At 51.0% G+C, this 27,592-nt stretch overlaps 2 protein-coding genes and 2 non-coding genes across 5 annotated transcripts; 3 read left to right on the forward strand and 1 right to left on the reverse strand.

The window, feature by feature from the left end:
* Positions 1 to 2: 2 nt before the first annotated feature.
* Positions 3 to 20,151, reverse strand: LASP1 (LIM and SH3 protein 1). 2 transcript variants are annotated; one of them, XM_072919044.1, is made up of 7 exons: positions 19,946 to 20,151; positions 14,075 to 14,169; positions 7,072 to 7,156; positions 5,058 to 5,165; positions 4,099 to 4,249; positions 3,224 to 3,321; positions 3 to 2,125 (listed from the first exon to the last, which is right to left on the reverse strand). In XM_072919044.1, the coding sequence occupies exons 1-7, from the start codon at positions 20,012 to 20,014 to the stop codon at positions 1,952 to 1,954; spliced, it is 780 nt and encodes a 259-aa protein (XP_072775145.1). In that variant the 5' UTR covers positions 20,015 to 20,151; the 3' UTR covers positions 3 to 1,951. The 2 variants fall into 2 exon arrangements, with proteins under 2 accessions (XP_072775145.1, XP_072775144.1); XM_072919043.1 differs by having other exon boundaries at positions 3,224 to 3,351; positions 19,946 to 20,138.
* Positions 20,152 to 20,403: 252 nt separating this feature from the next.
* On the forward strand, positions 20,404 to 20,475 carry TRNAC-GCA (transfer RNA cysteine (anticodon GCA)). The gene has a single exon. It is a non-coding gene; the product is annotated as a tRNA-Cys (tRNA).
* A 199-nt stretch (positions 20,476 to 20,674) lies between these two features.
* Positions 20,675 to 20,746, forward strand: TRNAC-GCA (transfer RNA cysteine (anticodon GCA)). The gene has a single exon. It is a non-coding gene; the product is annotated as a tRNA-Cys (tRNA).
* An 88-nt stretch (positions 20,747 to 20,834) lies between these two features.
* RPL23 (ribosomal protein L23) lies at positions 20,835 to 26,287 on the forward strand. Its single transcript, XM_030255937.4, has 5 exons — positions 20,835 to 20,979; positions 21,182 to 21,265; positions 22,798 to 22,926; positions 25,767 to 25,880; positions 26,166 to 26,287. Exons 1-5 carry the CDS (start codon positions 20,967 to 20,969, stop codon positions 26,246 to 26,248), a joined length of 423 nt encoding a protein of 140 aa, XP_030111797.1. The 5' UTR covers positions 20,835 to 20,966; the 3' UTR covers positions 26,249 to 26,287.
* Positions 26,288 to 27,592: the final 1,305 nt, after the last annotated feature.

Here is a 27,592-nt window from a genome sequence, read left to right on the forward strand (position 1 = left end):
GGTAAAAATTAAACTTTTATTTTCGATCCAAAGAGAATTGGTCGGGTTGTTCCGTTCCATGGGGTTTCATTTTTTGGATAAAAAGGCCAAATAACTTTTTAATTTTTTTTTTTTTTTTTGACTGGTGTGTGCTCAACCCAGGAAGGACAAAAGGACAAAACCCCAATCGAGTGACAGATCCCGAGGAAAACACGTTCTAAGCACCGAGACACAACCAGGGAAGCTGGGATGGATGAGGTTCTATTTTACACGTGATGAGATGCAATTAATTCAGCTTTTTAATCGTTCTTCCTCCTTGTAATTTTTTTTTTAAACTCTTTTATTTATTTATTTTAAATACAGGTTTAGGTGCTTTTCCAGCTATGAAAAAAAAAAGGCAAAAAAGTGCATAAAGTTGAGAGAAAAAAGGCAAGAAATCAAGCAGTAAAAGGTTTGTTTCCACGGCAGGGGAGGGGAGAATTTAGGGACAATTTGGAGGGAGGATTAAAAAAAAAATCTGTATCCCAAAAAAGGGGAATTTCCTGTGGTATTTGGTCCATTAAAAAATGATTTATTCACATTGATTCTCGTTTCCCGGACAAGGAGGTGATTGAGAAGAGGATTGGGCAGGGCCAGGAGGTTCCCCCTGCCCCTTGTGCTCCCCGATTTTAGCACCAGCCAGGACCCCCAACCCGGGACCCCCGACCCGGCTGTGCCCCCCGAAACCCCTGACCCCAATCCCGGCCCCCGAGGACCGGGAATTGTCCCCAAGGACTGAGGATTGTCCCCAAGGACCCAGGAATTGTTCCCAAGGACTGAGGATTGTCCCCAAGGACCAGGAATTGTTCCCAAGGATTGAGGAGTGTCCCCAAGGACTGGGAATTGTCCCCAAGGACCAAGGGATGTCCCCCCCCCGGCTGCTTTGGTCCCTTTATTCCCAATTTTCCTGGAATGGCAAAGGCAGCGCAGGTCCTGGCAGGGTTACACCCCTCCGTGCCCAGGTCCTGGCAGGGTGCCACCCCCGCTGTCCCCAGGTCCCCGCTCGGTTCCAGTTTGTCCCGACCCCACCCCGACCCCTCTGGAGCCCGGAGAAGGGACTGGGAGGAGGGGACAGGGACGGGCTCGGATGTTTTGGTCCATGACTTGACCCCAAAGTGGTCCCAAAAAGCTGCCACCGGCACCTAGGGGTGGCAGCGCACAGCAGCAGCAGGAGAAAAGCAGGAGAATTTGGGGTCGGGGGGGAAAAGGCTCCCCCAGGGGACCCCCAGACCCAGCCCAGAGCGAGCTGGAGCTTGGGGGGCTCATCCCAGTTCAGGGGGGGCTCACCCCAGTCTGGGGGGCTCACCCCAGCCCAGCCCCCCCAGGCAGAGCTGCTGCCCCCAGGAAAAGCCCCAGGGCTGCTCTGAGCACCCAAGGGAGCGAGGAGGAGGAGGAGGAGGAGGAGGAGGAGGAGCTGCCAGCCCCACCAGCCCCGGGCACCCTCGGGGTGGCCACCCTGGGGCGAGGCCCCCTGGCCCACCCCCACCCCACAGCGAGAATTTGGTCCTGGTGTGGCTTCTCCCTCCCTCTCCTGGGAGGCTCCAGAGGGCAGGACGGGGGGACAGGAGGGACAGGGGGGACAGGAGGGACAGGGGGGACAGCGGTAGGGACACCCTGGGGCTTTCACCCCCACCCCACAGCGGGAATTTGGTCCTGACGTGGCCTCTCCTTCCCTCTCCTGGGAGGCTCCGGAGCTTCCCCCCGCTGGGAGGGCAGGACAGAGGGGACAGAGGGGACAATGGGGACAGTGGCAGGAACACCCTGGGGCTTTAACCCCCACCCCACACCATCCCCACGGGGCCACCACAGAGAGAACCCGGCCGCGGAGGGGACACGGGGTGGGGACAGGGCGGCTCCGAGGGCGGGGAGGGGACAGAGCCGAGGACACGGGGAGGGGACACGGGCACCAGGGGACACGGGCGCGTCCCCGGGCTCAGATGGCCTCCACGTAGTTGGCGGGGAGCATGCCCGTGTCCCCGGTGCGCTCCACCGTGCCGTACATCCAGCCGTCGTCGATCTGCTGCGCGTTGACGATGGTGTCGCCGTCCTGGAACGAAACCTCGTCCTCGTCCGCCGCCGTGTAGTCGTAGACGGCTCGGAAACGCTTCTGAGGGGACAGCATGGGACGTGGGGACAGGGCCAGGGGGCATCGAGACATTGTCACAGTCCCAGGGGACACAGGGATGTGGGGACAGGGACAGGGGACATAGAGACATTGTCACAGCCACAGGGGACACGGGGACGTGGGGACAGGGGACATCCGAGACATTGCCACAGTCCCAGGGGACACAGGGACGTGGGGACAGGGACAGGGGACATAGAGACGTTGTCACAGTCCCAGGGGACACGAGGACATGGGGACAGCAAGACATTGTCACAGTCCCAGGGGACATCAAGACATTGTCACAGTCCCAGGGGACATGAGGATGTGGGGATGGGACATGGGGACAGCCACAGGGGTCAGGGGGACACGGGGACAGTGGCAGGGGACATTGGCACAGCCCCAGGGGACAGGGAACAACCACAGGGGACACGGGGACGTGGGGACAGGGCCAGGGGACATCAAGACATTGTCACAGTCCCAGGGGACATGGGGACAGCTACAGGGGTCAGGGGGACACGGGGACAGTGGCAGGGGACATTGGCACAGCCCCAGAGGGCGCCGGGACATTGGCACAGCCCCAGGGGACTGGGAACAGCCCCAGGGGACACAGGGACATGGGGACGGCCACGGGACATTGTCACAGCCACAGGGGACACGGGGACATTGTCACAACCCCAGGGGACACAGGGGTGGGTCATTGTCACAGCCCCAGGGGTCATTGTCACAGGTAAAAAGGACATTGTCACAGCCCTAAGGGACATGGGGACAGCCCCAAGGGACACTGGGACAGCCCCAGGGGACACCCAGACATTATCACAGCCCCAAGGGACATGGGGACATCATTACAGCCCAAGGGGACATTGGCACAGTCCCAGGGGACACCCAGACATGGTCACAGCTCCGAGGGACACTGGGACAGCCCCAGGGGACATCAGGGACATGGGCACAGCCACAGGGCACTGAGTGCCCAACCCCCCCAAAATGAGCCTCCAACCCCCCCCAAAATGGCTTCTCCTGGGGCTGGGAGAGCAGAGGGACCCCCGGGTGGGACTTGGGGGGCTGGGGGACCCCCAGGATAAGTTGGGGGCCGGCTGCACTCACCCCACCCCCGGCCGGGGCGCCGCGCGGGGCCGAGGCCGGAGCCGCCGGATCCTTGTAGCCGAAGGACTGGGACGGAGACGGCTGCTGCTGCTGGTAAACTGGGAGAGACTGGAGTGAACTGGGAGGGACTGGGAGAGACAGGAGGGAACTGGGAATGAACTGGGAGGGACTGGAGGGAACTGGGACCGGGAACTGGGACCGGGAATGAACTGGGACTGGAAGCGAACTGGGATGGGAGACTGGGAATGAACTGGGATGGGGAGGGACAGGGGATCCATGAACTGGGGCGGGAGTAGATCCTAAACTGGGGTGTGGAGGGAAGGATGGATCCTGAACTGGGATTTGGGCAGATCCTGCAGTGGGATTTCAGTAGATCCTGCACTGGGATTTGGGCAGATCCTGCACTGGAATTTCAGCGGATCCTGCACTGGGATTTGGGTGGATCCAGTCACAGGGATGCGAGTGGATCCATGAACTTGAATTTAGATGGATCCTGCACTGGGATTTCAGTGGACCAATGAACTGGAATTCAGATGGATCATGCACTGGGATGTGGGCAGATCCTGCACTGGAATTTCAGCAGATCCTGCACTGGGATTTGGGTGGATCCTACAGAGATTTCAGTGGATCCATGAACTGGAATTCGGGCAGATCCTGCACTGGGATTTGGGCAGATCCTGCACTGGGATTTCAGGGAATCCTGCACTGGGATTTGGGCAGATCCTGCACTGGGATTTCAGCGGATCCTGCACTGGGATTTCAGCGGATCCTGCACTGGGATTTCAGTGCATTGTGCACTGGGATTTCGGGGAATCCAGCACTGGGATTTCGGGGTGTGGGGCACGCCGGGCAGCCCCGGGGCTGTCCCCACTCACCGGTGGCTCCGGGCTGGCCGTGCTGCTGGGGCTGGGGCTGCTCCGCTCTCCGGTAGCCGCCGCTCTCCTGGGAACTGCGGCGCTCCGGCTCCGAGCCCTCACTGGGGCCGGGGCCCATCCGGCTGCGCTCGAACTCCTCGTGGTACTTGATCTGCAGGGAGGGGGACACAGCTCAGGGCTCGGCCTCGGCTTGGAAATTGGGGAGGATTCCTTCAAAAGGGAGAGTCAGGGCTGCCCCACGCGGGCTGCTGCCGGTGAGGCGGTGCTGGGGCCGTGCTGGGCTTCCCCAGCCTCAAGGATTTGGGGATGCTTCATCCCCTTCATCCCAGCTCGGCTCTTTTTGGCACCCCTGGAAATCCCAGGGGGTTTTTCCCACCCCTGAGCACGGAGACAGGAGCAGACAGGGCAGGACAGGAGGAGCTTTCTGTGCCCTGGGGCCGGGCTGAGGAATTTTTCCAGGATGAGGATCCCTGAGGATCCCTACCCATTCCTTTGCCTCCCAGAGCTTCCCTGTCCATCCCTGAGCATCCCTGCCCATCCCAGAGCATTCCTGCACATCCCTGCGCATCCCTGTGCCTCCCTGTCCATTCCTGAGTATCCCTGCCCATCCCAGAGCTTCCCATTCCTGAGGGGCCTTCCTGAGCAGCCCTGTCCATCCCTGAGCCTCCCAGAGCATCCCTGCACATCCCTGAGCCTCCTTGCCCATCCCAGAGCTTCCCTGTCCCTCCCTGCCCATGCCAGAGCCCCCTGTCCCTGCCAGGACCGCAGCCATCCATGTCCCCTGGCTGTTTGTCCCCTCCCCAGACCCCCCTGTCCCTGCCAGGACCTCAGCAATCTGTGTCCCCTGGCTGTTTTCTGTGGTCCTGGCAGGGACAGGGAGCTCTGGGCAGGGGACAATCTGTGTCCCCCTGTCTGTCCCCTCCCTGTGCCCTGGCAGGGCTGGCGCTCCGCTCGCTCACGTTGCTGATCTGGTCCTGAGTCTTCCTGATCCTCTGCAGCTCGGGGGTGTCGGCCACCACGCTGAAACCTCGGCCCTTGTTCTTCTCAAACTCCTCCTTGTAGCGGATCTGGGGCGGGAAAAGGGATTGGAATGGGAAAAGGGATGGGAAAAGGGCAGGGAAAGGGTTTGGAATGGGAAAAGGGATGGGAAAAGGGACAGGGATTGGAACAGGAGCAGGAAAAGGGATTGGAACAGGGGCAGGAATTGGAATGGGGCAGGAAAAAGGATTGGAACAGGAAAAGGGATTGGAAAAGGGGCAGGGATTGGAACAGGGGCAGGGCAGGGACAGGGCAGAGTTGGACCTGCCCGGCCCCCGCTGCCACCCAGAAAACAAAAGGGAAAATCCCAGAAAACAGCACAGGAAATCCCAGAAAAGAGCAGAGGAGAATCCCAGAAAACAGCAGAGGAGAATCCCAGAAAACAGCACAGGAGGGCAGCTCCTCGGATAAATCCTGTATTTTTACCCTCCTCAATCCCACCCTGCTCCATCTTCCTTGGTTTTTCATCCTGCTGATGGTTCAGGACACCAAAATTCAGCCCTAAAACCCCCCTGGCATCACCCCCATGCCAATGACAAATATAATTTAACAAATTAATTAACTTTGAGCTCAGCCCAGGCAGAGCTCAAAGTTTATATTGTTTATAAATATCAATGTTTGTATTGCAATTAGGAAATACTTGGCTTCTGATTTATAGGGATTTATATCCTGATTTACATGGATTATACCATCTGTATTGTCTCACCCTTCTCGTGAGATTGAAAATGGGATAAAAGTTTTTAAAACACCATCTCTGGGGCAGAAAAATTAAATTAATTCATTTAATTTATTAATTAATTCATTAATTCATTTCCTCCCTGCTGTGACTCCATGAATTCTCCAAAAGGAGCCAAAAAAACCCCATTCCCACATCAAACCCTCCTTTTTTTGTCACCAGCACTGAGGTGACGCTGCTGCTGTGTGTCACAGGAGTGGCACTGCCACCTGCACACCCTCAGCGCCCAAATTCCCTCCCCTGGGAAACGGAGTTTTTTTTGGGATGCTCCAAAAAAAAAATCCCAAAAATGGCATGGGAAGCTGCAATTTTTGATGCCACACGTGGGCTGGGCAGAGCCACCTGTGGGCACCAGGGTGGCACTTTGGGGACATTTTTGGCCTGGCAGGACATCATTAACCAGCAGCTTCGCCTCCTCGGGGACACAAATAGAGGGGACAGAGGAGTGGCACTGAAGCGCTGCTGCCACCCACACCCTGTGCCTGGCAGCCCTGTCACCGTGTCACTGTCACCCATCCCTTCTGCTCCTCATCCTTGTCACCCCATTCCTGTCACCCACCCTTGCAGCTCCTTGTCACCCCATCATTGTCACCCCATCCCTGTCACCCCATTCCTGTCACCATGTCCCTGTCACCCATCCTTTCTGCTCCTCATCCTTGTCACCCCATCCCTGTCACCCCATCCTTGCAGCTCCTCATCCCTGTAACCCCATCATTGTCACCCCATCCTTGCAGATCCTCATCCTTGTCACCCCATCCCTGTCACCCCATCCTTGTAGCTCCTCATCCCTGTCACCCCATCCTTGTCACCCCATCGTTACCCATTCCTGTCACCCCATCCTTGCAGCTCCTTGTCTTTGTCACCCATCCCTGTCACCCCATCCCTGTCACCCCAGCCCAGGCAGAGCTCAAACCCTCCCTGGAAGGGCCCCTCTGGAGAGGGAACCCAGAGAAATCCCAAAATCTGGAACCCTCAGAGACAGAAACAGAAACACATCAGGGAATGGTCAGGGTGGGATTTTCCCATGGGAATTTTGGGAATCAGCCAGAAAACCCTGGAATGGTCAGGGCTGGAAAGGCCCCTCTGGAGAGGAAACACTGAGAAATCCCAAAATATGGAACCCTCAGAGACAGAAACGCAACGGGGAAAGGTCAGGGTGGGATTTTCCCGTGGGAATTTTGGGAATTTGGGGGGCTCACCTGGCTCTGGAGCTCGCTCTGCTGCTTTAGGCGCAGGTTCTCGGGCGTGTCTGCCACCATGGTGAAGGATTGCTTGGGGTAGTGTCTGCCGAGGGAAGGAAAGGGTTAATGCCACCGTCCCCTGTCCCCACCTGCCCAGCACAGCAATTCCCACCATGGAATTATGGAATTGGGGGCTAAATTCCTTAGCAAAGAGCTGAATTCCCGACTGGAATTCACAGCACTCGAGGTGTGGCCTCAGCAGTGGCCACAAATCCCTGGGATCCAACAGAGAAACATTCCCAATCCCAAATCCAGGAGCAGGAACAGCAGATCCCTGGGATCCAGCACAGAAATAACCCCAATCCCAAACTCAGGAACTGCAGCAGGTCCCTGGGATCAGGGAAATAACTCCAATCCCAAATCCATAAAAAAGCAGCAGATCCCTGGGATCCAGCAGGGAAACAACCCCAATCCCAAATCCAGGAACCATAGCAGATCCTTCTGATCCCAATTCCAAATCCATAAAACAGCAGCAGATCCCTGTGACTCAACAGGGAAACAACACCAATCCCAAATCTAGGAACAGCAGCAGCAGATCCCTGGGAACCAGCAGGGAAGGAATCCCAAAACCAAACCCAGGAACCACAGCAGGTCCCTGGGATCAGGGAAACAACCCCAATCCCAAATCCACAAACAGCAGCAGATCCTTTTGATCCCAATCCCAGCTCCAGGAACAGCTGGGGAGGAGGCATTCAGGAATTCCAGGAGGAGATCTGGGATAGGATCCGGGATGGGACCCCAGTTTCGGTGGGCACTGGGAACGCTGCGTTGGTGCTGCTGCAGCGCCCAGGGGGGCGTGAGGAGCCCAGGGCTGCTCCAGCACCGGCCAGACAGGGATTATTCCCACGGATTATCCCAGGGATTGATGGAGAGGAGCTGGGAGATCTTGGGAGTGGAGCCAACAGACTGGCAGGGGGGATTGGGTGGGGAACCTCGGGGTCTCTCCTCAATGCTGGCATCCCTTTATCCATCCCTCCATCCCTGCCTGCAGTCTGACCACAATTCCCTGCTGGAATTGCTGTCCCAGGGAGACACAGGGATGGAGGAGCAGGAAAACCCTCCCTGAGCTGCAGCTCCACAGGATCCCGGGGAGGGGGGTGAGGAACCCTAAGGAAAAGCCGCCTCTGGATGCAGCTGGAAAAGCCAGGGGAGGCTCCTCAGGGGGAGAGAGAGGAGCAGCTCTGATCTCTCAGACAGGGACAGCACAAGGGAAGGGCTGGAGCTGTGCCAGGGGGGGTTAGGTTGGATTTTGGGAATTTTTCCCCCCCCTCAGAGGGTGCTCAGGCACTGGAACAGCTCCCCAGGGAATGGGCACAGCCCCAAGAGCTCCAGGAGGGTTTGGACATCGCTCTCAGGGGTTTTTGGGGTGTCTGTGCAGGGCCAGGAGTTGGATTGATGATTCCTGTGGATCCCAGAGCCCCAGGAGTTTTTGGACAATAAAAACAGGCTGGGATTGTTTGGGATCCCTTAAATTCAGAGTATTCCAGGATTCCACACACAACACACCCCAAACACAACCCCACAGTGGGAGGGGCCCCTTTCCATCCTCAAAATCCCACAAAACCCCACAAAATCTCCGGTGGCTCAGACGAGGCTTTCGTGGCGCTGCTAAATCAGGTCAGAGGAATCGCCCCGGGCACAGCTCCCGTCTGGCGGCCGCATTAGGGCGGGATGAGCCCGGCAATTCCCGGGGATGGAAATTCATCCCTCAGAGCCCAGCAATTCCCGGGGATGGAAATTCATCCCTCTGAGCCCGGCAATTCCTGAAGGATGGGAATTCATCCCTCAGAGCCCGGCAATTCCTGAAGGATGGGAATTCATCCCTCCCAGCCCGGCAATTCCTGGGGGATGGAAATTCATCCCTCCTGGTAATTCCCAGGGAATGGAAATTCATCCCTCCAGAAAGAAAGGAGCTGAGCCCGGCAACTCCCAGGGAATGGAAGTTCATCCCTGCAGGAGAAGAAAGGAGCTGAGCCCGGCAACTCCCAGGGAATGGAAATTCATCCCTGCAGGAGAAGGAAGGGGCTGAGCCTGGAAATTCCCAGAGGATTGAAGTTTATCCCTCCAGAAGGAAGGAACTGAGCACAGCAATTCCCAGGGAATGGAAATTCATCCCTTCCACATTAGCAACATGGCAATTCCTGCAGGATGGAAATTCATCCCTCTGAGCCTGAAAATTCCCAGGGAATGGAAGTTCATCCCTCCAGAAGGAAGGGGCTGAGCACAGCAATTCCCAGAGGATTGAAATTCATCCCTGCAGGAGAAGGAGGGAGCTGAGCACAGCAAATTCCCAGAGGATGGAAGTTCATCCCTGTAGGACTGAAATTCATCCTTCCCACATTAGGAACACCACAATTCCCAGAGGATGGAAATTCATCCCTGCAGGAGAAGGATCCAGCTGCTCCCAGGGAATCTCCCAGCACTCACCCCCCAATTCCATCCCAGCCCTGCCCTAAAAGCAGCATTTCCCCCAAAACCTCCCATCCCAAGCTGCTCCCTTTGGAGCTTTTCCCAAGCTGGAAATGAGGATAAATCCTGGAACACCACTAAAAACTCCCTGGGAGTGCAGCCCAGCATGGCCCAGCTGCTCTCCAGACACAACCGCTGGAATTTGGGAGCTCCAGGAGCAGATTTTGCATCCCCAACATGACCCAACCCCGAGTCTGATCCCAAAAAAAACCACCAGGGATGATGTGAGAGCCGCCAGTGTTTGGAAAAACCTTGGGAATTTGGAGTGTTGCTTATATTGAGGCTTCAAACCAGATTTTGATTTTTTGGGTTTTTTTTTTTTTTGCAGATTGCTCCACCCAGGGATGCAAACATTCCCTGTCCCTGCCACTCCCAGGGGTGACAGCCACCCCCCAAGCTGGGTCAGGGATTTGGGAAAAATCCAGGAAAGACTGGGCAGAGGGGAGTTAAACAAAGGGAGAAATTTAAATTTGGCTGTGCTCTGCCAGGAGGCTCCCAGGTCACATCCTGCCTCTCACAGGGATTCTGGGGACGAGCTTAAAAAATAAACTGAGATTTTGGCAGAAATCCCACTGGGAATGGGGGCAGGGGAGGGCTGGGATCCTCCCAGGGTTTCCAGGGAAAAGCTGGGCCAGCCTTCCACGTGTGCAGCTGCTCCCTGGGATGGGATTTCTCCAGGATTTGTCCCAAATTCCAGGTGCCAGGGCTGGAGGGGGGCAGGAGAGACCAACCCCATGGCCAGGCCAAGCCCACGGATGATCCCAGGGCGGTTTTGGGGTCAGAGATGGGATCCAGCAGGGAAACAACCCCAATCCCAAATCCATAAAACAGGAGTAGATCCTTCTGATCCAGCACAGAAACAACCCCAATCCCAAATCCACAAACAGATCCTTTGATCCAGCAGGTAAACAATCCCAATCCCAAATCCAGGAACAGCAGCAGATCCCTGGGATCAGGGAAACAACCCCCATTCCAAATCCAGGAACCCCAGCAGATCCCTGGATATTCACCTTTGAGCCCTCATCCAGGATTTTCCAGGTGGGATTCTCCCTCATCCCTCAGCCTCAGCACAGCAAATTATATAAAATATACATATTTCTATATAGTATTCATTTAAAATTAAGATAAAATATGTACATGTAGATAATAGTTAATTTAAAAAATTTAGATATATTTTATAAATATATTAAATATTTTTATAGATTTAGAAAATGTATTTTAATATATTTAGAAAATGTAATTTAAATATTTTAAAAATGTAATTTAAATACATATAGAATATATTTTATGTATTTATAAAATGTATTTTAATATACTTATAACATGTAATTTAAAATATTTATAAAATACAATTTTATATATTTATAAAACAGGGGTTTGTATTTATAAAACACAATTTTATGTATTTATAAAACCTGTATTTCTGCCACCAGTCCATTCCCCAAAAAAAGATTCCTCCAGGGTTTCTGGCTGGGCCCATGGAGGAAGCTCAACCCTCTTCCTCCTGCTCTCCCAGAAGAAAGAAACTCAGGAATTTGGCAGGGAGCCCCGGCTGGAACAGAGAGGAGCCTGTTTGGAGCAGCAGCCTCTTCCCTGCCAGGATAAACGTTACTTTTCCACCCCCTTCTCCCGATCTGTCCCTCCAAATCCAGGAAATTTGGGAATTTATTTTTATTTTTTATTTTTCTGTTGCTTTTCCACCCCCTTCTCCCTGTTTGTCCCTCCAAATCCAGGAAATTTGAGAATTTATTTTTTTCTGTTGCTTTTCCACCCCCTTCTCCCGATTTGTCCCTCCAAATCCAGGAAATTTGGGAATTTCTTCTTATTTTTAATTTTTCTGGGCTCCTCCTAGAGTTTCTGCTCACTCCTGGGAACCAACCCCAAAATCCAAACCTGGATTTTTCCCAATTCTCTCCACATCTCAAACCTCCCCACTTTGGAAAATCCTCCAGGAATTTCCAGCTGCTCCCATTTCTCATTTTTTTTTTTTTTGTTTATTTTAGACAAGGAAAATGGGAAGAAAAAAGGATTTTTTGGGGCAGTTTTTGTGCTCAGCGCCGGGCTGGGAAGGGTTAAAGCAGCAGCAGCATCAGAAAGAGCCCAAGGAGAGGGGGGAGGTTGCTCAGACTTTTTGGAATTTCAGGAATTTCCCATTTTTATCCCACTTCAAGCACAAGAACAGGACCCTGAGCCTGGGGATTGGTAAATTGAATTTTCCCAGCAGGGAAAAAAATTCTGGGTCAAGTTTTGGGGGCTCAGCTTTGCCAAACCAGACCCTCCCCACCCCAAAAAAATCATCACCCCACAAAGGCAGAACCCGCCTGCCTCAGCTCAAACATCTCCCCTTGAAAACACCCCAAAATCTCCTGTTTTCACCCCAAAATTTCCTGCTTCCACCCCAAAAGATGGAGCTCCTACAGTTAAAAAAAAAAAAAAAAAATTCTTGTTTTCAACCACTTCTTTGCATTGTCACCCCGGGGAGACACCCCAAAAAAAGCCAATCCCTGCCCAAATTGGAATTTAACACAAAATTTCCTCTCAAAATTCTCCTGGATTTTGGAGGAAATCCAAAAATTCAAAAACCACCTTAAAAAAACCCCACGGAAATGGGAGGGGCTGGCCAAGCCCTGCTCTCACTACTTCTCCTTTCTGTGGAACTCAGAAGAGTAAAATTTAAAGGGCAAATGTAAAAATGTAAACAGTAAGAGAAATATTCCAAATATTCCTGATTTTAAAGCAAAAACTTCAAGAGTAAAATCAGGAATATTGGGAAAAAATCCCTCCCTGGGATGTCCTGGATTTTCTTTCTAAGTACTACCAGTGCATAAGGAACAGCTAGAAAAAAATGGGATTTTTCAAGCCATCTTTTAGATATTAAGAAGTGTTTTGCGTCCAAAGGGTCCTTCTGGATAAGGGAAAAAAATAAAAAATAAAAGTTGGACAGGAAAATTCAGTGCTGAGGAAAAAGTGGAAAGCGGCAAGGCAAAAAGGGCCCAGGGGAAAAAAAGGGCCAGGAAAAAAAAAAAAAAAAAGACCCAGACTGAAAAGGGATAAAGGAAAAAAAGAGGCCCAGGGCAAAAAAAAAGGACCCAGAAATAAAAAAAGGGCCTAGGAAAAAATTGGCCCAGAGGAAAAAAAATAAAAGGAAAAAAAAAAAAAAAAAAAAAAAAGGCCCAGAGGAAAAAGGCCTCAAGGAAAAAAAGAAGCCCAAGAAAAGGCCCAGAAAAAAAGGGCTTAAGGAAAAAAAAGGGCCCAGAAAAAAGAAAATATATAAAAAAAGGCCCAGATAAAAAAAGAAAGGCCCGGCCCTGCCTCCATCCCCTCAGGCAGGATTTCTTCGCTGCCAGCTTTATTTACCTTGGGATTCCTGCCCTGCCAGGAAATCCAGGTGGCAGCAGGAATTCAAAAGGGAATGTTGCCAGCAAAAAGGGAATTTCTGGGCCTGTTCCCTGCAAAAAAAAAGGGAATTTCTGGGTTCCTTCCCTGCAAAAAGGGAATTTCTGGGCCTGTTCCCTGCAAAATGAGAATTCAAAAGGGAATGTTCCCCACAGAAAGAGAATTTCTGGGACTGCACCCCACAAAAAGGGAATTTCTGGGTTCCTTCCCTGCAAAAAAGGAATTCAAAATGGAACGTTCCCCGTAAAAAGGAGATTTCTGGGTCTCTTCCCCACAAAAAGGGAATTTCTGGGTCTGTTCCCTGCACAAAAAGAGAATTTCTGGGTCTGCTCCCTGCAAAAAGGGACTTCAAAAGGGAATGTTGCCAGCAAAAAGGGAATTTCTGGGACTGTTCCCCACAAAAAGGGAATTTCTGGGTCTGTTCCCTGCAAAAAGGGAATTCAAAATGGAATGTTCCCTGTAAAAAGGAAATTTCTGGGTTCCTTCCCTGCACAAAGGGAATTTCTGGGTCTGTTCCCCACAAAAAGAAGAAATCCCCACCCAGGAGGAGATCCCACAGGAGGATCCCCACACTGGAGACCCCAGAAGAGATCCCAAAGGAGGGTCCCTCACAGGAGGAAATCCCAAAGGAGGGGTCCCCATATGGGAGGAGATCCCACAGGAAGGGATCCCCCACATACACAGGTGGAGATCCCAAAGGAGGAGATCCCCACACTGAAGATTCCCCCATGGGAGGAGATCCCCACACACAGGAGGAGATCCCACAGGAAGGGATCCCACAAGTAGAAATCCACACACACAGAAGATCCCACCCACAGAAGGAGATCCCAGAGAAGGGATCCCACAGGAGGAGATCCTCCCACACTGGAGGAGATCCTGGAGGAAATCCCCACCCAGGAGGAGATCCCACAGGAGGATCCCCACACTGGAGACCCCAGAAGAGATCCCAAAGGAGGGTCCCTCACAGGAGGAAATCCCAAAGGAGGGGTCCCCATGTGGGAGGAGATCCCACAGGAAGGGATCCCCCCAAGAAGATCCCACAGGAAGGGATCCCACCCCAGGAGATCCCCCCAGAAGATGCCCCAGCCCCACTCACGCGTTGCAGTAGGGTTTCTTCTCGTAGCCCTTGTAGTTCTTCATGTTCAGGGTCATCTTGCAGGTCTCGCAGTGGAAACATGATTTGTGCCAGAACTGCAACAAAAAAAACCCCAAAAAACCCCAAACATCAGAAGCAGGGACCCCAAAAACCCCGCTGGAACCCCACACTCCCTGCGGAGAGACCCCAAAAAACGGGATTTTCCTGTGCCACAAAAACGGGATTTCCAAGGTCCTTTTTAGATATTAAAAAAGCTACAAAAATGGGATTTCTAGATGCTAAGAAATGCCACAAAAAGCAGCATTTCCAAGCACTTTTTTTAGATATCAAGAAATGCTACAAAAATGGGATTTCTAGATACTAAGAAATGCTACAAAAATGGCCTTTCCAAGCTCCTTTTTCCATATCAAGAAATGCCACAAAAATGGCATTTCCAAGATCTTCTTTAGATATTAAGAAATGCCACAAAAATGGCATTTCCAAGCTCTTTTTAGATATCAAGAAATGCCACAAAAATGGCACTTCCAAGATCTTTTTTAGATATTAAGACATGCTACAAAAAAGGGATTTCTAGATACTAAGAAATGCTACAAGAATGTCATTTCCAAGCTCCTTTTTAGGTATCAAGAAATGCTACAAAAATAGCTTCTGCTTTGGGTTTGTTTTTTTTTATTTATTTTGATTTTATTGCTGCTCTTTGCTGCCAGTCAGAAGAGCAGGGCAGGTGAGGTTGCAGGAGCCAAGCAGGAAAAGCTTCTCATGGGAAGCAGAAAAAGATGCAAAAATCCCCAAAAATCCAGACCCTGGGTTCTGAAAAACCCTAAAAAAGAATTTTTAATTTTTTTTTTTTCCTGGGATCCAGCAGGGAAAAAAACCCCAATCCCAAATCCAGGAACCACAGCAGATCCTTCTGATCCCAATCCCAAATCCATAAAACAGCAGCAGGTCCCTCTGATCCAGCAGGGAAACAACCCCAATCCCAAATCCACAAACAGCAGCAGGTCCCTGGGATCCAGAACAGAAACAACCCCAATCCCAAATCCACAAACAGCAGCAGGTCCCTGGTATCCAGCAAGGAAACAATCCCAATCCCAAAACCAGGAACAGCTGATCCTTCTGATCCCAATCCCAAATCCAGGTGCAGCAGCAGATCTCTGGGATCCAGCACAGAAATAACCCCAATCCCAAATCTGGGAGCAGCAGCAGATCCTTCTGGTCCCAATCCCAGCTCCAGGAACAGCAGCAGATCCCTGTGACCCAGGAGGGAAATAACCCCAAATCCACAAAGAGCGGCAGATCCCCGGGATCCAGCAGGAAAACAACCCCAATCCCAAATCCAGGAACCACAGCAGGTCCCTGGGACTCAGCAGATCCCCCTGATCCCAATCCCAGCCCCAGCAGGACGACGCTCCTGGGCAGGCTCCGCTCCCTTCCCAGAGCATTCCTGCCCCATCCCAGCACATTCCTGCCCCATCCATCCCAGAGCATTCCCAGCACATTCCTGTCCCATATCCCAGAGCATTCCCAGCACATTCCTGTCCCATCCATCCCAGAGCATTCCCAGTGCATTCCTGCCCCATCCATCCCAGAGCATTCCCAGCACATTCCTGCCCCATCCCAGAATATTCCCAGCACACTCCTGCCCCAGGGATCTGGGATGCCCTCAGAGAACTTTTTTGGGAGCATTTTTCCCCTGTTCCCAGCCCCGTGGAACATTTCTCCCTGTTCCCAGCCTCGCTGGGAATCACAGAGGGAGCAGAATTTAATGCTGGATCCACAAAATGTAACTCAGCACCGAAAAGAGGCTGGAGCAGGGCTGCCCACAGGGGAGCAGGAGTTATTTTGGCTTCCAGGAAGGTTCTGGAAAGAGGACAGGATCCAAACGGGGTTTTGGAGGAGCACCAGCACCCTGTGCTTCCCAATCCCGAGGTGATCCCAGGTGCTCCCACATCCCAGCAGGTGGGATTTTATTTCTGAGTGTGAACACACTTTTTGGAAGCTCTTCTGAGCTTACACAGCCTCAGTGGAAAATCAGGAATTAAAAGGAAAACTGCTCTAAAAGTTCCCAGGTTATCCAGGTGAGCAGGTCAGAGATAATCCACGGATTCCTTGGATTTATAATCCTGGAATGGTTTGGGATCGAAGGGACCTTCAAGCTCATCCAGTGTCACCTCCTGCCATGGCAGGGACATTTTCCACTGTCCCAGGTGCTCCAAGCCCTGTCCAGCCTGGCCTGGGACACTGCAGGGATCCAGGGGCAGCCACAGCTGGGACAAACCCCACATCTGGGACAAACCCCACAGCCTGGGACAAACCCCACAGCCTGGGACAAACCCCACAGCTTGAGCAGAGCAAATCCCACAACCTGGAGCAAACCTCACAACCTGGAAGAGGGAAAACCCCACAATGTGGAGCAAACCCCACAACTTGGGAGAGAAAACCCCACAATCTGGAGGGGGGAAAACCCCACCCCACACTCCGGGGTGAAATCCCACAACCTGGAGGGTACCAGACCCCACGACCTGGGGAGAGCAAACCCCACAACTTGGGGCAAACCCCGCAACCTACAGGGGGGAAAACCCCACACCCTGAGGGGAGCAAACCCCACAGCCTGGAGGAAACCAAACCCCACAACTTGGAGGGGACAAACCCCCCAACTTGGGACCAAACCCCACACCAGGAGGGGAACAAACCCCACACCAGGAGGGGAACAAACCCAACAGCCTGGAGAGGGGAAAACCCCACAACCTGGGGAGAGGCAGACTCCACTCCCTGGAGCAAACCCCACAACCTGAAGGGGATCACACCCCACAACTCGGGACCAAACCCCACATCCTGAAGGGGGGGAAAACCCCACACCAGGAGCCCCAGGATTTGAGGAACCATTTCTGGAGCAGACAAGCTCGGGGCTCAGCCCAGCCCCGGGTGTCACCTCCCCTGGGGACACCAGAGCCAGTGGGGACAGGGATGTCCCCAAGGCCACTGGGGGGGGACACTCGGGGTCCAGTGGGGAGTTTTCCATAAATCCCCAAGGGAAGAGGAGTTTCCCTGGTTCTGGGGCCAAAGCAGCCACCCCAAAGCTGGGCTGGGCCCTGCTCTGCCAGCACGGCCCCAGTGCCGCCCTTCGGACTCTGCCCGGGGTGGGGACAGGGACAGGGGAACTCCAAGGGCCAGGAAAAGCAGGAATAGAGGAACTCCAAAAGCTGGGAAAAGAAGGGACAGAGGAATTCCAAGGGCCTGGAAAAGGAGGGACAGAGGAAAAGCAGGGACAGAGGAATTCCAAGGGCCTGGAAAAGCAAGGACAGAGGAATTTCAAGGGCCTGGAAAAGGAGGGACAGAGGAATTCCAAGGGCTGGGAAAAGCAGCAATAGACAGAGGCATTCCAAGGGTTAGAAAAAGCAGGGACAGAGGAATTTCAAGGGCCAGGAAAAGCAGCAAGAGAGGAAAAGCAGGAAAAGAAGGAAAGCAGGGACAGAGGAAGAGCAGGGACAGAGGAATTCCAAGGGCTGAGAAAAGCAGGGATAGAGGAATTCCAAGGGCCTGGAAAAGCAGGGACAGAGGAAAAGCAGGGACAGAGGAACTCCAAAAGCTGGGAAAAGCAGGGCCAGAGCAATTCCAAGGGCTGAGAAAAGCAGGGATAGAGGAATTCCAAGGGCCTGGAAAAGGAGGGACAGAGGAAAAGCAGGGACAGAGGAACTCCAAAGACTGGGAAAAGCAGGGCCAGAGGCATTCCAAGGGTCAGAGAAACCAGGAGTAGAGGTATTCCAAGGGCCAGGAAAAGCAGGGACACAGGAATCCCAAGGGTCAGGAAAAGCAGGAGCAGAGGAACTCCAGGGGCCTGCCCAGGGTTTTATGGGAACCGGGGCAGCGTTCCGGGAAAAGGGAAAAGGGCACCGGAGGCGATTGGGGCGGGGAGAGGAAGAGGAAGAGGAGCCCGGGGAGGACAAAATGGTGACTGCGGGCTCCTGCCTGCTCCCCACAGCTGGAACACAGCTGGAACACAGCAATCCCTGCTCCCCACAGCTGGAACACAGCAATCCCTGCTCCCCACAGCTGGAACACAGCAATCCCTGCTCCCCACAGCTGGAACACAGCCCCTCCTGCTCCCCACAGCTGGAACACAGCCTTCCAAAATATCCCCAACCCCAGCACCCCTTTCCCCTTCCTATGAGCCCCAAGCCCAACACTCCCAAATAACCACAAACCCCAAACCCTTCCAAACATCCACAACCCCCAAGCCCCTTTTCCTTCCAACTACCCAGAAACTCCAAATCCTTCCCTTCCAAATACCCACAAACTCCAAGCCCTTCCCTTCCAAATTTTCTCATTCACAAACCCCTTTCACTTTCAAATATCCACAACCCCCAAACCCTTCCAAACAGCCACAAATCCCAAACCCTTTTCCCTTTCAAATATCCCCAAACCCAGCACTCCTTTCCCCTTCCAGTTATCCCAAACCTTTCCCTTCCAAATAACCACAAACTCCAAATCCTTCCCTTCCAAATATCCACAAACTCCAAATCCCTTTTCCCTTCCAAATTTTCTCAATCCCAAACCCTTCCAAATATCCACAAACCCCTTTCCCTCCTAAATACCCACAACCAACCCCAGCACTCCTTTTTCCTTCCAGTTATTCCCAAACCCTTGTCTTCCAAACATCCACAAATCCCAAACCTTTCAAAATATCCACAACTCCAGCACTCCTTTTCCCTTCCAGTTATCCCCAAACCCCTTTCCCTTCCAAATATCCACAAATCCCAAACCCTTCCCTTCCCAATTTTCTCAACCCCAAACCCCCCTTCCTTTCCTTTCATCCACATCCCCCAATCCCTTTTCCCTTCCCTCTATCCCCAGTCCCAAACCCCAGCAGCTCCTGGAGGCTCCCAGGGCAGCCCCAAATCCCAGGATTTTGGGGAATTTTCAGGAAGAAGCATCACCCCTTAAAAATGCAAGCAACAGGGTCTGCCGGAGCTCAGGAATGCCGCTGGAGAGCGGAGCCTTTTTTACAGTTACTTTTTTTAGTTTGTTTTTTTTTTTTTAAACTGGTTGTCCCAGAAGCCTGGGAGAAGAGGGGGAGGAGAGGAAAAGAAAATCCCATGGGAAAAGCAGAGGGAATGGAGCCCCCACCATCACCTTCCACCAGAGCTTTGGTTTTTAGCGGAAAAACACTCCAAAAAAAAAAAATACTCCAAAAAATAAAAATATTCCAGCTTAAGGGAGGCAGCCCCGGAGTGTAGGGATGGGATTTTGGAACAGAGAAGTAGCAAACGAGATGGAAGATTTGGATTAAAAAAAAAAGGGGAAAAAGCTCGATAATGGAAACCAGATGAGGTTCCCGGCTTCAGGGAAGCGTTAACTGTTGCTTTCCTTGGGCCTCCACACGGATGTGGCGCCTTTGAATAGGAAATACAGCAAAAAAAATCGAAATATTTGCTATGGGAGGAAGAGCTGGGGACGCTGGAGGAGCCCCCCGGGCAAAGAGCTCCATCCCTGGGGACCCCCGGGACACGGGGGGGGGGGACAACGTGGAAATACCCCCGGGAAATTGGGGGGGGACAGACCCGGATTCCCTGGGGTCCCCCCGGGACAAAGGGGTCCCTCCACGAGGGGATCCAGCGTGGAAATACCCCCGGGAAAAGCGGGGTTTGGAGTGGGAAACGTGGAAATATTCCCGGGAATAGGGCGGGGGGGGGAGCGCCCATAAGGAAGTGGGGCTGGAATTGTGCCGGAGACCCCCCCCAAAAAACCCCAAAAAAGCAAAAAAAACCAATAGGATCGCGTGGAAAACCCCACGAGGATGGGGGTGAGGAGGAAAAAAAAAAAATCCCGAATTTTTATCCCACTCCCCATGTGCGACCCTGCGGGACTCACCTTATCCAGGCAATTCACCTTCTCCGTGGGGTACACGATCTTCCCGCAGCGCGCACAGTTGGGGTTCATGGCTGAAAACTCGCGTGGAGGGAAAGTGGGAGGGGGAGAAAAAAAAAAATTAAAAAAAAATTAAAAAAAAAAAAAATCCACCCCTACCCCCTCCTGTTCCGCCTTCTTCTTCTTCTTCTTCCACTGAGCCGCCGCCCGCGATGTCGCGACTTTAAATAGTCGGGAAGGGGAGGAGGCGGCGGGGGGAAGGGAAGGGGGAGGGACGCGCGTGCGCGCGGCGTGCATGTCCCTCCGTGGGGGCAGAGCCGGGCGGAAACACCCTAAAAATGGTTAAAAACGGCGGAAAAACCGCAAGAAATTTGCATTGAGGGCGCGGCGGGATTCGAACCGGCGACCTTCAGGTCGGCGGCGCCGGTAGAGCTGGCCGCTGGCGGCAGCACGCGGCGGGCGGGGGTATAGCTCAGTGGTAGAGCATTTGACTGCAGATCAAGAGGTCCCTGGTTCAAATCCGGGTGCCCCCTCAATGAGTGTTTTCAGTACTTTTTACCCTTTTTTTAGGCTTTTTGTCGTGTTTTTACCCGTTTTTGTCGGTTTTTGTCGGTATTTCCGGGGGATTTGAGGAGGGCGAGTCGCATTTGCCCCCGTTCCACGCGTGGAACGGTGACTACGCACGCGCGGAGCGAGCCGTGAAGGATTATCCAGTGGGCGGCATTGTACAGCGGGGGTATAGCTCAGTGGCAGAGCATTTGACTGCAGATCAAGAGGTCCCCGGTTCAAATCCGGGTGCCCCCTTATTTTTATCTTTCTTTTCTTTTCCCACCCTTTATCCCAACTTTTCTCGTTCCAACCATCCCCGGTCGCTCTTTCCGCCCCCTCCCGGTTCTCCCGGTGCTCCCGGCGCTGCCGGTACCGATGAGGGTGTGGCGTTTTCCCGCCTCCGCCAGGGGGCGCGGAGCGAGGCGGGGCGGGGCCGCCGCGTCACGTGACATCCGCCGCCTCTTCCGGCGCCAAGATGTCGAAGCGAGGTGAGGCGGGCGGTGCTCTCCGCCGCCATCCGCGTCCATCCGCCGCCATCCGCCGCCATCCCGGCTCCCCGTGGCCGCCGCGGCTCAGCGGGGAGCCGCGGAGAGGCGGCTGAGGCCGGGCGGGGGGCGGATGTGAGGGTGGGAGGGATGGCGCTGCGTGAGGCGGTACCGGGCTCGTAACGCTCCTCTCGCCCCCCATCAGGACGCGGAGGTTCCTCCGGTGCCAAATTCCGCATCTCCCTCGGTCTCCCGGTGGGCGCCGTGATCAACTGTGCCGACAACACCGGTGAGTGCGGGGCGGGAGCCGGGAGGGACCCTCGGGAACCGGGGAAACCCTTCAGGAACCGGGAGAGACCCTCGGGAACCGGGAGCACCTCTGGGGAACCGGGAGAGACCCTCGGGAACCGGGGAAACCTTTGGGGATCCGGGAGGGGCCCTCAGGAACCAGGGGAGCCTTTGGGGAACCGGGAGGGACCCTCGGGATCCGGGAGAGACCCTCGGGATGAATAAAATTAGTAATAAAATTTAGAGTTAGGAGTATTAAAAGAGAATAAAAAGCAAAGAATTTCGGATGCTCTCGGACACTAAATCACAAAAAGCATCTCTTGTGAACAAAGGAAAATCACCCTTAAATTAATTAACTTATTGCATAATCATATATCCTTCATGGTTGTGCATATATTCTATTTAAAACAAGAAATTCTGATGTATGTCAACTCTTTCCATTAATCCCCGCTGTGTTTTCGAGTATAAGCAAGAAGAAATTAAGTTTATTCTGATAAGAGAAGCATAAATTCTTCTCTGGAAGATTTAGGTGTTCTCCAAGCAAGTATCTCATTTAAAAGAAAATCTTTTATATATGTATTTTCTATTTCAACATTATGTTATAACCTAAAACTATATTTACCATGCTAAAGAGAATTAATACAGCACAACTTTCTAATATTGCATATGTAATATTTATTGTAATATTTACACATCAAATATCCATTATGATATCCATTACACATTTGAATTAATCCAGCATAACTTTCTAACATTGCACATATAATATTTATTGTAATATTTGCATATATAATTATTGTAATACTGACACATCAGATGCCCATTGTAATATCCATTACACGTAAATTACACATTTGAATTAATCCAGCATAACTTTTTAACATTACACATTCAATGTTTATTATATATGTATTATATATAAAATAATTAATACCTTTTAACATTACACATATAATATTTATTGTAGTATTTATGCATCAAATATCTATTGCAATATCCATTACACATTTGAATTAATCCAGCATAACTTTCTAACATTGCACATATAATATTTAATGTAATATTTGCGAAAAGGCAGTCATAAAAGCTGCGTTTTTTACATGGCTGTTAAAAATGAGTTAGAAACTATAGTAGAATAGTTGATAATTGTTAAGTATGTTAATAATTGATAATTGTTACGTTTGTGCTGTTAGTTTGATAAAAGAGATTTAAAGGGGTGGTTGTAAGATATTGCACCTAAGTAAAGTGCTCTACCCCCAAGCCTGGACAAAACTGTTAAGGGCCAGCCAAGTGCTTTAAACCTTCATTAAAATATAGATTTCAAAAAGAAATCAATGCAGGGGGACAAAAAAAATACAGCATAAAAAGGGATTTTTTGACCCTCTGAATTGATAAATGTCAAGGATGGCGCTGCAGCATCCTCGGTGGGATTGTTCCTGCTCGTCCTGCAGGCATCTTGCTTTAAGCTTTTCTTTTTATTATAATAAATTCTGAAATATTTCAGAGTACTGGGAACATTTTGGTGTTTTTCAGGAGCCAAGAACCTGTACATCATCTCCGTGAAGGGCATCAAGGGCCGCCTGAACCGGCTGCCAGCAGCTGGCGTGGGTGACATGGTGATGGCCACGGTGAAGAAGGGCAAGCCCGAGCTCAGGAAGAAGGGTGAGATCATTTACATATCAATTATTGAATTTACATTGTTTAGGAACACACAGAATCCCTGGATATGATTCCATGCAGGTGCTTTTATGGAGAGCTCTGGGAATCAGGGGTCCAGACCCAAATCTGACTCCGACACGGCTTTCGAGCTGAATCTATTTTATATTCTATCCTTATATAACTTGTATATTAATTCTTAAATTTACATTGTTTAGGAACATACACACACCCTGACATCCTCTCTGTCTCTCATCTTCTTCTCTCCCCACCCAGGGCTGCTGCTGTCTTTTATATGGTACATTACGTGTTACATGTTAACAGATTTTTCCCAATGCCTATTCCCTGTATTAAATGGTGCCTTTCTACTCTAAACCAATCTGTGAGTGCCAACATCACCAAGAACGTGGAGGTGAGGAAGGAGAAATAGGGAGGACAGGACAGGCCCAAATCCCTCCATCTTAAAACTTCTGACCACCATGTACAAAACCAAAACCCCCCTGTACAGCACTCAAAAATTCTTCCCTTTACTTTGTGACTACTTCTACTATAACATCTAAACTTTTGTGAGTTCTTGTTCTTCCTGCAAGGTTGGTAAATGGTTCCATGGCTCAAACCCAAAATCACAGCTGTTTCCAGCTGCCTGCCGGGGTCTGAAATGCTTCTGAGCTGGGCCTGGAACCTCCAAAAATGTCTGAGGGACGTTTTGAGTTCCGACACCCCACACCTCCCACCCTTCTCTAAGCACTTGCCGGGTCCCCGCCGTGGCCCGGGGAGTTGTCGTGGAAGGGCAGAGCAAAGGCGCCGCTTTTGGGTGAAGTTGGCAGCTGCTGGTGCTGCTGGTTTCAATCAGCGGTGGGACAGAGGATTTGGGAATCCTGGAATGGGTTGGGAAAGGGATTTTCCATCCCATCCCTAGGCAGGGACACCTCCTGTTTTGGGGCAGGAGAGCGCCCGTGGATCATTCCTTGGATCATTCCCTGGATTATTCCTTCATTCCCTGGATCATTTCCCTGATTCATTCCCTAATTCCTTGGATCATGCCCTGGATCATTCCCATATTCATTCCCTGGATCATTCCCTGATAAATTCCTTGGATCATTCCCTGATTAATTCCCTAGATCATTCCCTGATTAATTCCCTGGATGATTCCCTGAGTAATTCCCTGGATCATTCCCTGATAAATTCCTTGGATCGTTCCCTGATTAATTCCCTACATCATTCCCTGCATCATTCCCTGCATGATCCGTGGATCATTCCCTGATTCCCAGGTGGATCCAACTTGGCCTTGGATGCTCCAGGGATGCAGGGACAGCCACAGCTGCTCTGGGTGGAATTCCTCGCCAGGAATTCCTTGCCAGGGAGGAATTCCTTCCCTAAATCCCCTCCCGAGCCCAGCTGTCCATCAGTAACAGAGTGATGTCACCTGGATCTGTGAAAATAAAAATTATTGAATGATTTTGTCAGCGTTCAGGAACACAAATAATCACAGGATATGATTCTGTGCAGGTGCTTTTATTGATTGAGAGCTCTGGGAATCAGGGTACAGACCCAAATCTCACTCTGAACGTATTTTATATTCTATCTTTATATAACCTATATATTCATTATTAAACTTAAATTGTTCTATTCTATATATAACTTACATATTCATTATTAAACTTACATTCTTCTATTCTGTACATTGATTTTATTCAACCATGAGTTTCTTGTGATCTTTCTTTGACCACAGTTTTTCATGATTATTCTTACTATCAAACAGCAATTATATTTAATTACTAACCAATCATCACATCTAACAATTCTATCATTTATCATGTACTAGCTACACAGGTGCAGTTCTAGCACCTACATGTACCCAGGGTATTTATTTTATTTTTTCAGGGGCTACTAAGCTTAATTTTCCTTTTAACCCTAAATCCCCATGATTTTAAAACCCTTTTGTTATCAATTTTGGTGGGAAAAGCACCTTAAATCTCATCCAGGTTCACTCCTTGCCACGGAATTTGCTCCTGCTCCAGAGGAGTTTTTGCTGAATATCAGTTGTGAATTAATCACTTCAAAATAAAGGTGCAAAAATGGGGGAAAACCCCGGATTTTCCAAGTCTAGGTGCTGCTGCAGGTGTTTCATCAGCTTGTAAGGGGGGTGTTGAGTATAAAATGTAATTTTAGAGTAAAATACCACAAATACGAGGTGCAAAACAAAAATTGCTGTGGGATGTGTGGATGTGGGTTTGTCCTGAGGGCTGTGACACTGGATTTGAGTCCCATGGGATCTGTGATGAAACAGTAAAATTTAACAGGATAGAAAAATACATACACCTATTGTAATATTCTATATATATCTTAATTAGTACATGATAATAAAAATGATCAAAAATCCCCAAGGAGCACAAATGCCCTTTAGAAATCCCATTGTGTGCCCAGCACTAAAAAAAAAAAATCAAATTACCGTTTCCCACAAATCTTTATTAAAATTGTTAAATTTTAATTTTTCATCCGCATGTCAGTGTGGGGTGTGGGTTTGTCCTGAGGGTTGTGACGCTGGGTTTGGTTTTTTGTGGGATCTGTGTGGAATGTGAATTTATCCTGTTGTGACAGTGGATTTGATTTTCATGGGATCTGTGTGGAATGGGAATTTATCCTGAGGGCTGTGACAGTGGATTTGATTCCTGTGGGATCTGTGAAATGTGAATTTTTCCTGAGGGCTGTGACAGTGGATTTGGTTTTTGTGGGGTCTGTGTGGAAAGTGAATTTATCCTGTTGTGACACTGGGTTGGATTTCCCTGGGATCTGTGTGGAATGTGAATTTATCCTGAAGGCTATGACCCTTTTTTCCCTCTCAGTGCACCCCGCAGTGGTGATCAGGCAGAGGAAATCCTACAGGAGAAAAGATGGGGTGTTCCTGTACTTCGAGGACAACGCCGGAGTGATCGTCAACAACAAAGGGGAAATGAAAGGTGAGAGTGGGAATTCTGTCCCATGAGGGGAAAAAACTCCAGATTCCCCTCACAGAGTGGAATTTTGGCTGGGAAATGCTGCCCTGAACCATCTGCCAGCTCTAAATCACATTTATTTATAAATTCTAAATCAGAATTCCAGCGTGGTTTGGTTCGAAAGGAGCTCAAAGCTCGTCCCAGGGCTGTCTCCTGCTATTCCAGGGGCAGCCAAAGCTTTTCTGGGAATTCCATCCCAGCCTCCCAGGGATGAGGTGAAGCCTCAGGGGTGTTGTCCCTGTTTTCCAGGCTCGGCCATCACTGGCCCCGTGGCCAAGGAATGTGCAGATCTGTGGCCCAGGATCGCCTCCAACGCCGGGAGCATCGCCTGATCCCCACCCAGGGACACGAAATAAAACTCCTTGTACCAACTCCCTGCTGATTTCATTGCTAAAAGTGTTTTTTTTTTCTATGCAGCTCCAGCTGGAAAAAAAAATGGGATTTGGGGATTTAACAGTTCTGGTTTTCAGGCAGGTTCCTGAAGAATCCTTGGAATGGGTTAAATTTTAGTGATTCTTCATCTGAGGGGTCTGGGGAGCTCTCAGGAGCAGAGTGGGAAGGGATGGCCAGGGAAAAACCTTTGGGCTGTTTGTTCCTGGTGTTCCTGGAGCAAAAGGAGGAGAGGTCTGGGTGGGAGCTGGGATTTCCTGGCCCACAGGATGGGGGAACAACGGGGTGGCTTTGTCCTGCTTTTGGGGCCCCCGGTGCCTGGAATTCCTGCCCTAATCCCAAATCAGGGCAGGAGGAGGGGGCTGCTCCCAGCACTGCAATTCCCAACTCCAGCTGGTGCTGAGCTGTTCCCTGCTGTGCTTCTGGAGATTCCTGATGTTCCTGTGCCATTCCTGATGCCTTCTGTGGTGCCCATTCCCAATAATTTTGTGCCATTCCTGATGCTCCTGTGCCATTCCTGACATTCCTGTGCCATTCCTGATGCCTTTTATGCTATTCCCAATAATTTTGTGCCATTCCCGATGATTTTGTGCCATTCCTAACATTGCTGTGCCATTCCCAACGTTGCTGTGCCACTCCCAATGCCTTTTGTGCCATCCCTGATGTTCCTGTGCCATTCTCAACATTCCTGAGCCATTCCTGATATTCCTCTGCCATTCCCAATGCCTTTTGTGCCATTCCTGACGTTTCCGTGCCCACTCTGGACATTCCTGTGCCATTCCTGATGATTTTGTGTCATTCCTGATGCCATTTGTGCCACTCCCAATGTTTTTGTGCCATTCCTGATGTTCCTGTGCCATCTCTGATGCCTTTTGTGCCATTCCCGATAATTTGATGTTATTCCCAATGATTTTGTGCCCATCCCCAATAGTTTTGTGCCATTCCCAGCGGTCCTGTGTGACTCCCAATGCCTTTTGTGCCATTCCTGATTGTTCATGTGCCCATTCCCAAGATTCCTGTGCCATTCCCAATGATTTTGTGCCACCTCTGATGTTTCTGTGCCTATCCCCGATAATTTTGTGCCCATTCCTGACATTTCTATGCCCATTCCTGACATTCCTGTGCCATTCCCGATGTTTTTGTGCCGAGGTCACCGCGGATTCAGCGGCACCAGCCCAGGGAAGGTGCCCAAACCCCCAACCCTGCTTTGGGCATGGTTTTTAAACCTGAGCATTCCCACCAGATTCCTGGATATTCCTGGATTTTCCTGGATATTCCTGGACACC

The sequence above is a fragment of the Taeniopygia guttata genome, chromosome 27 (genome assembly GCF_048771995.1).
Source record: "Taeniopygia guttata chromosome 27, bTaeGut7.mat, whole genome shotgun sequence".
Lineage (NCBI taxonomy): Eukaryota > Metazoa > Chordata > Aves > Passeriformes > Estrildidae > Taeniopygia > Taeniopygia guttata.

Coding starts and splice junctions, on each gene's coding strand:
- LASP1 (XM_072919043.1), bottom strand. CDS start 20,014: ATGAACCCCAACTGTGCGCGCTGCGGGAAGATCGTGTACCCCACGGAG. Junction 14,170..19,945: donor AGGTGAATTGCCTGGATAAG/GTGAGTCCCGCA, acceptor TTTTTGTTGCAG/TTCTGGCACAAATCATGTTT. Junction 3,352..4,098: donor CGGCCAGCCCGGAGCCACCG/GTGAGTGGGGAC, acceptor TGTCTCTCCCAG/TCCCTCCCAGTTCACTCCAG.
- RPL23 (XM_030255937.4), top strand. Junction 21,266..22,797: donor CAACTGTGCCGACAACACCG/GTGAGTGCGGGG, acceptor GGTGTTTTTCAG/GAGCCAAGAACCTGTACATC. Junction 22,927..25,766: donor GCCCGAGCTCAGGAAGAAGG/GTGAGATCATTT, acceptor TTTCCCTCTCAG/TGCACCCCGCAGTGGTGATC.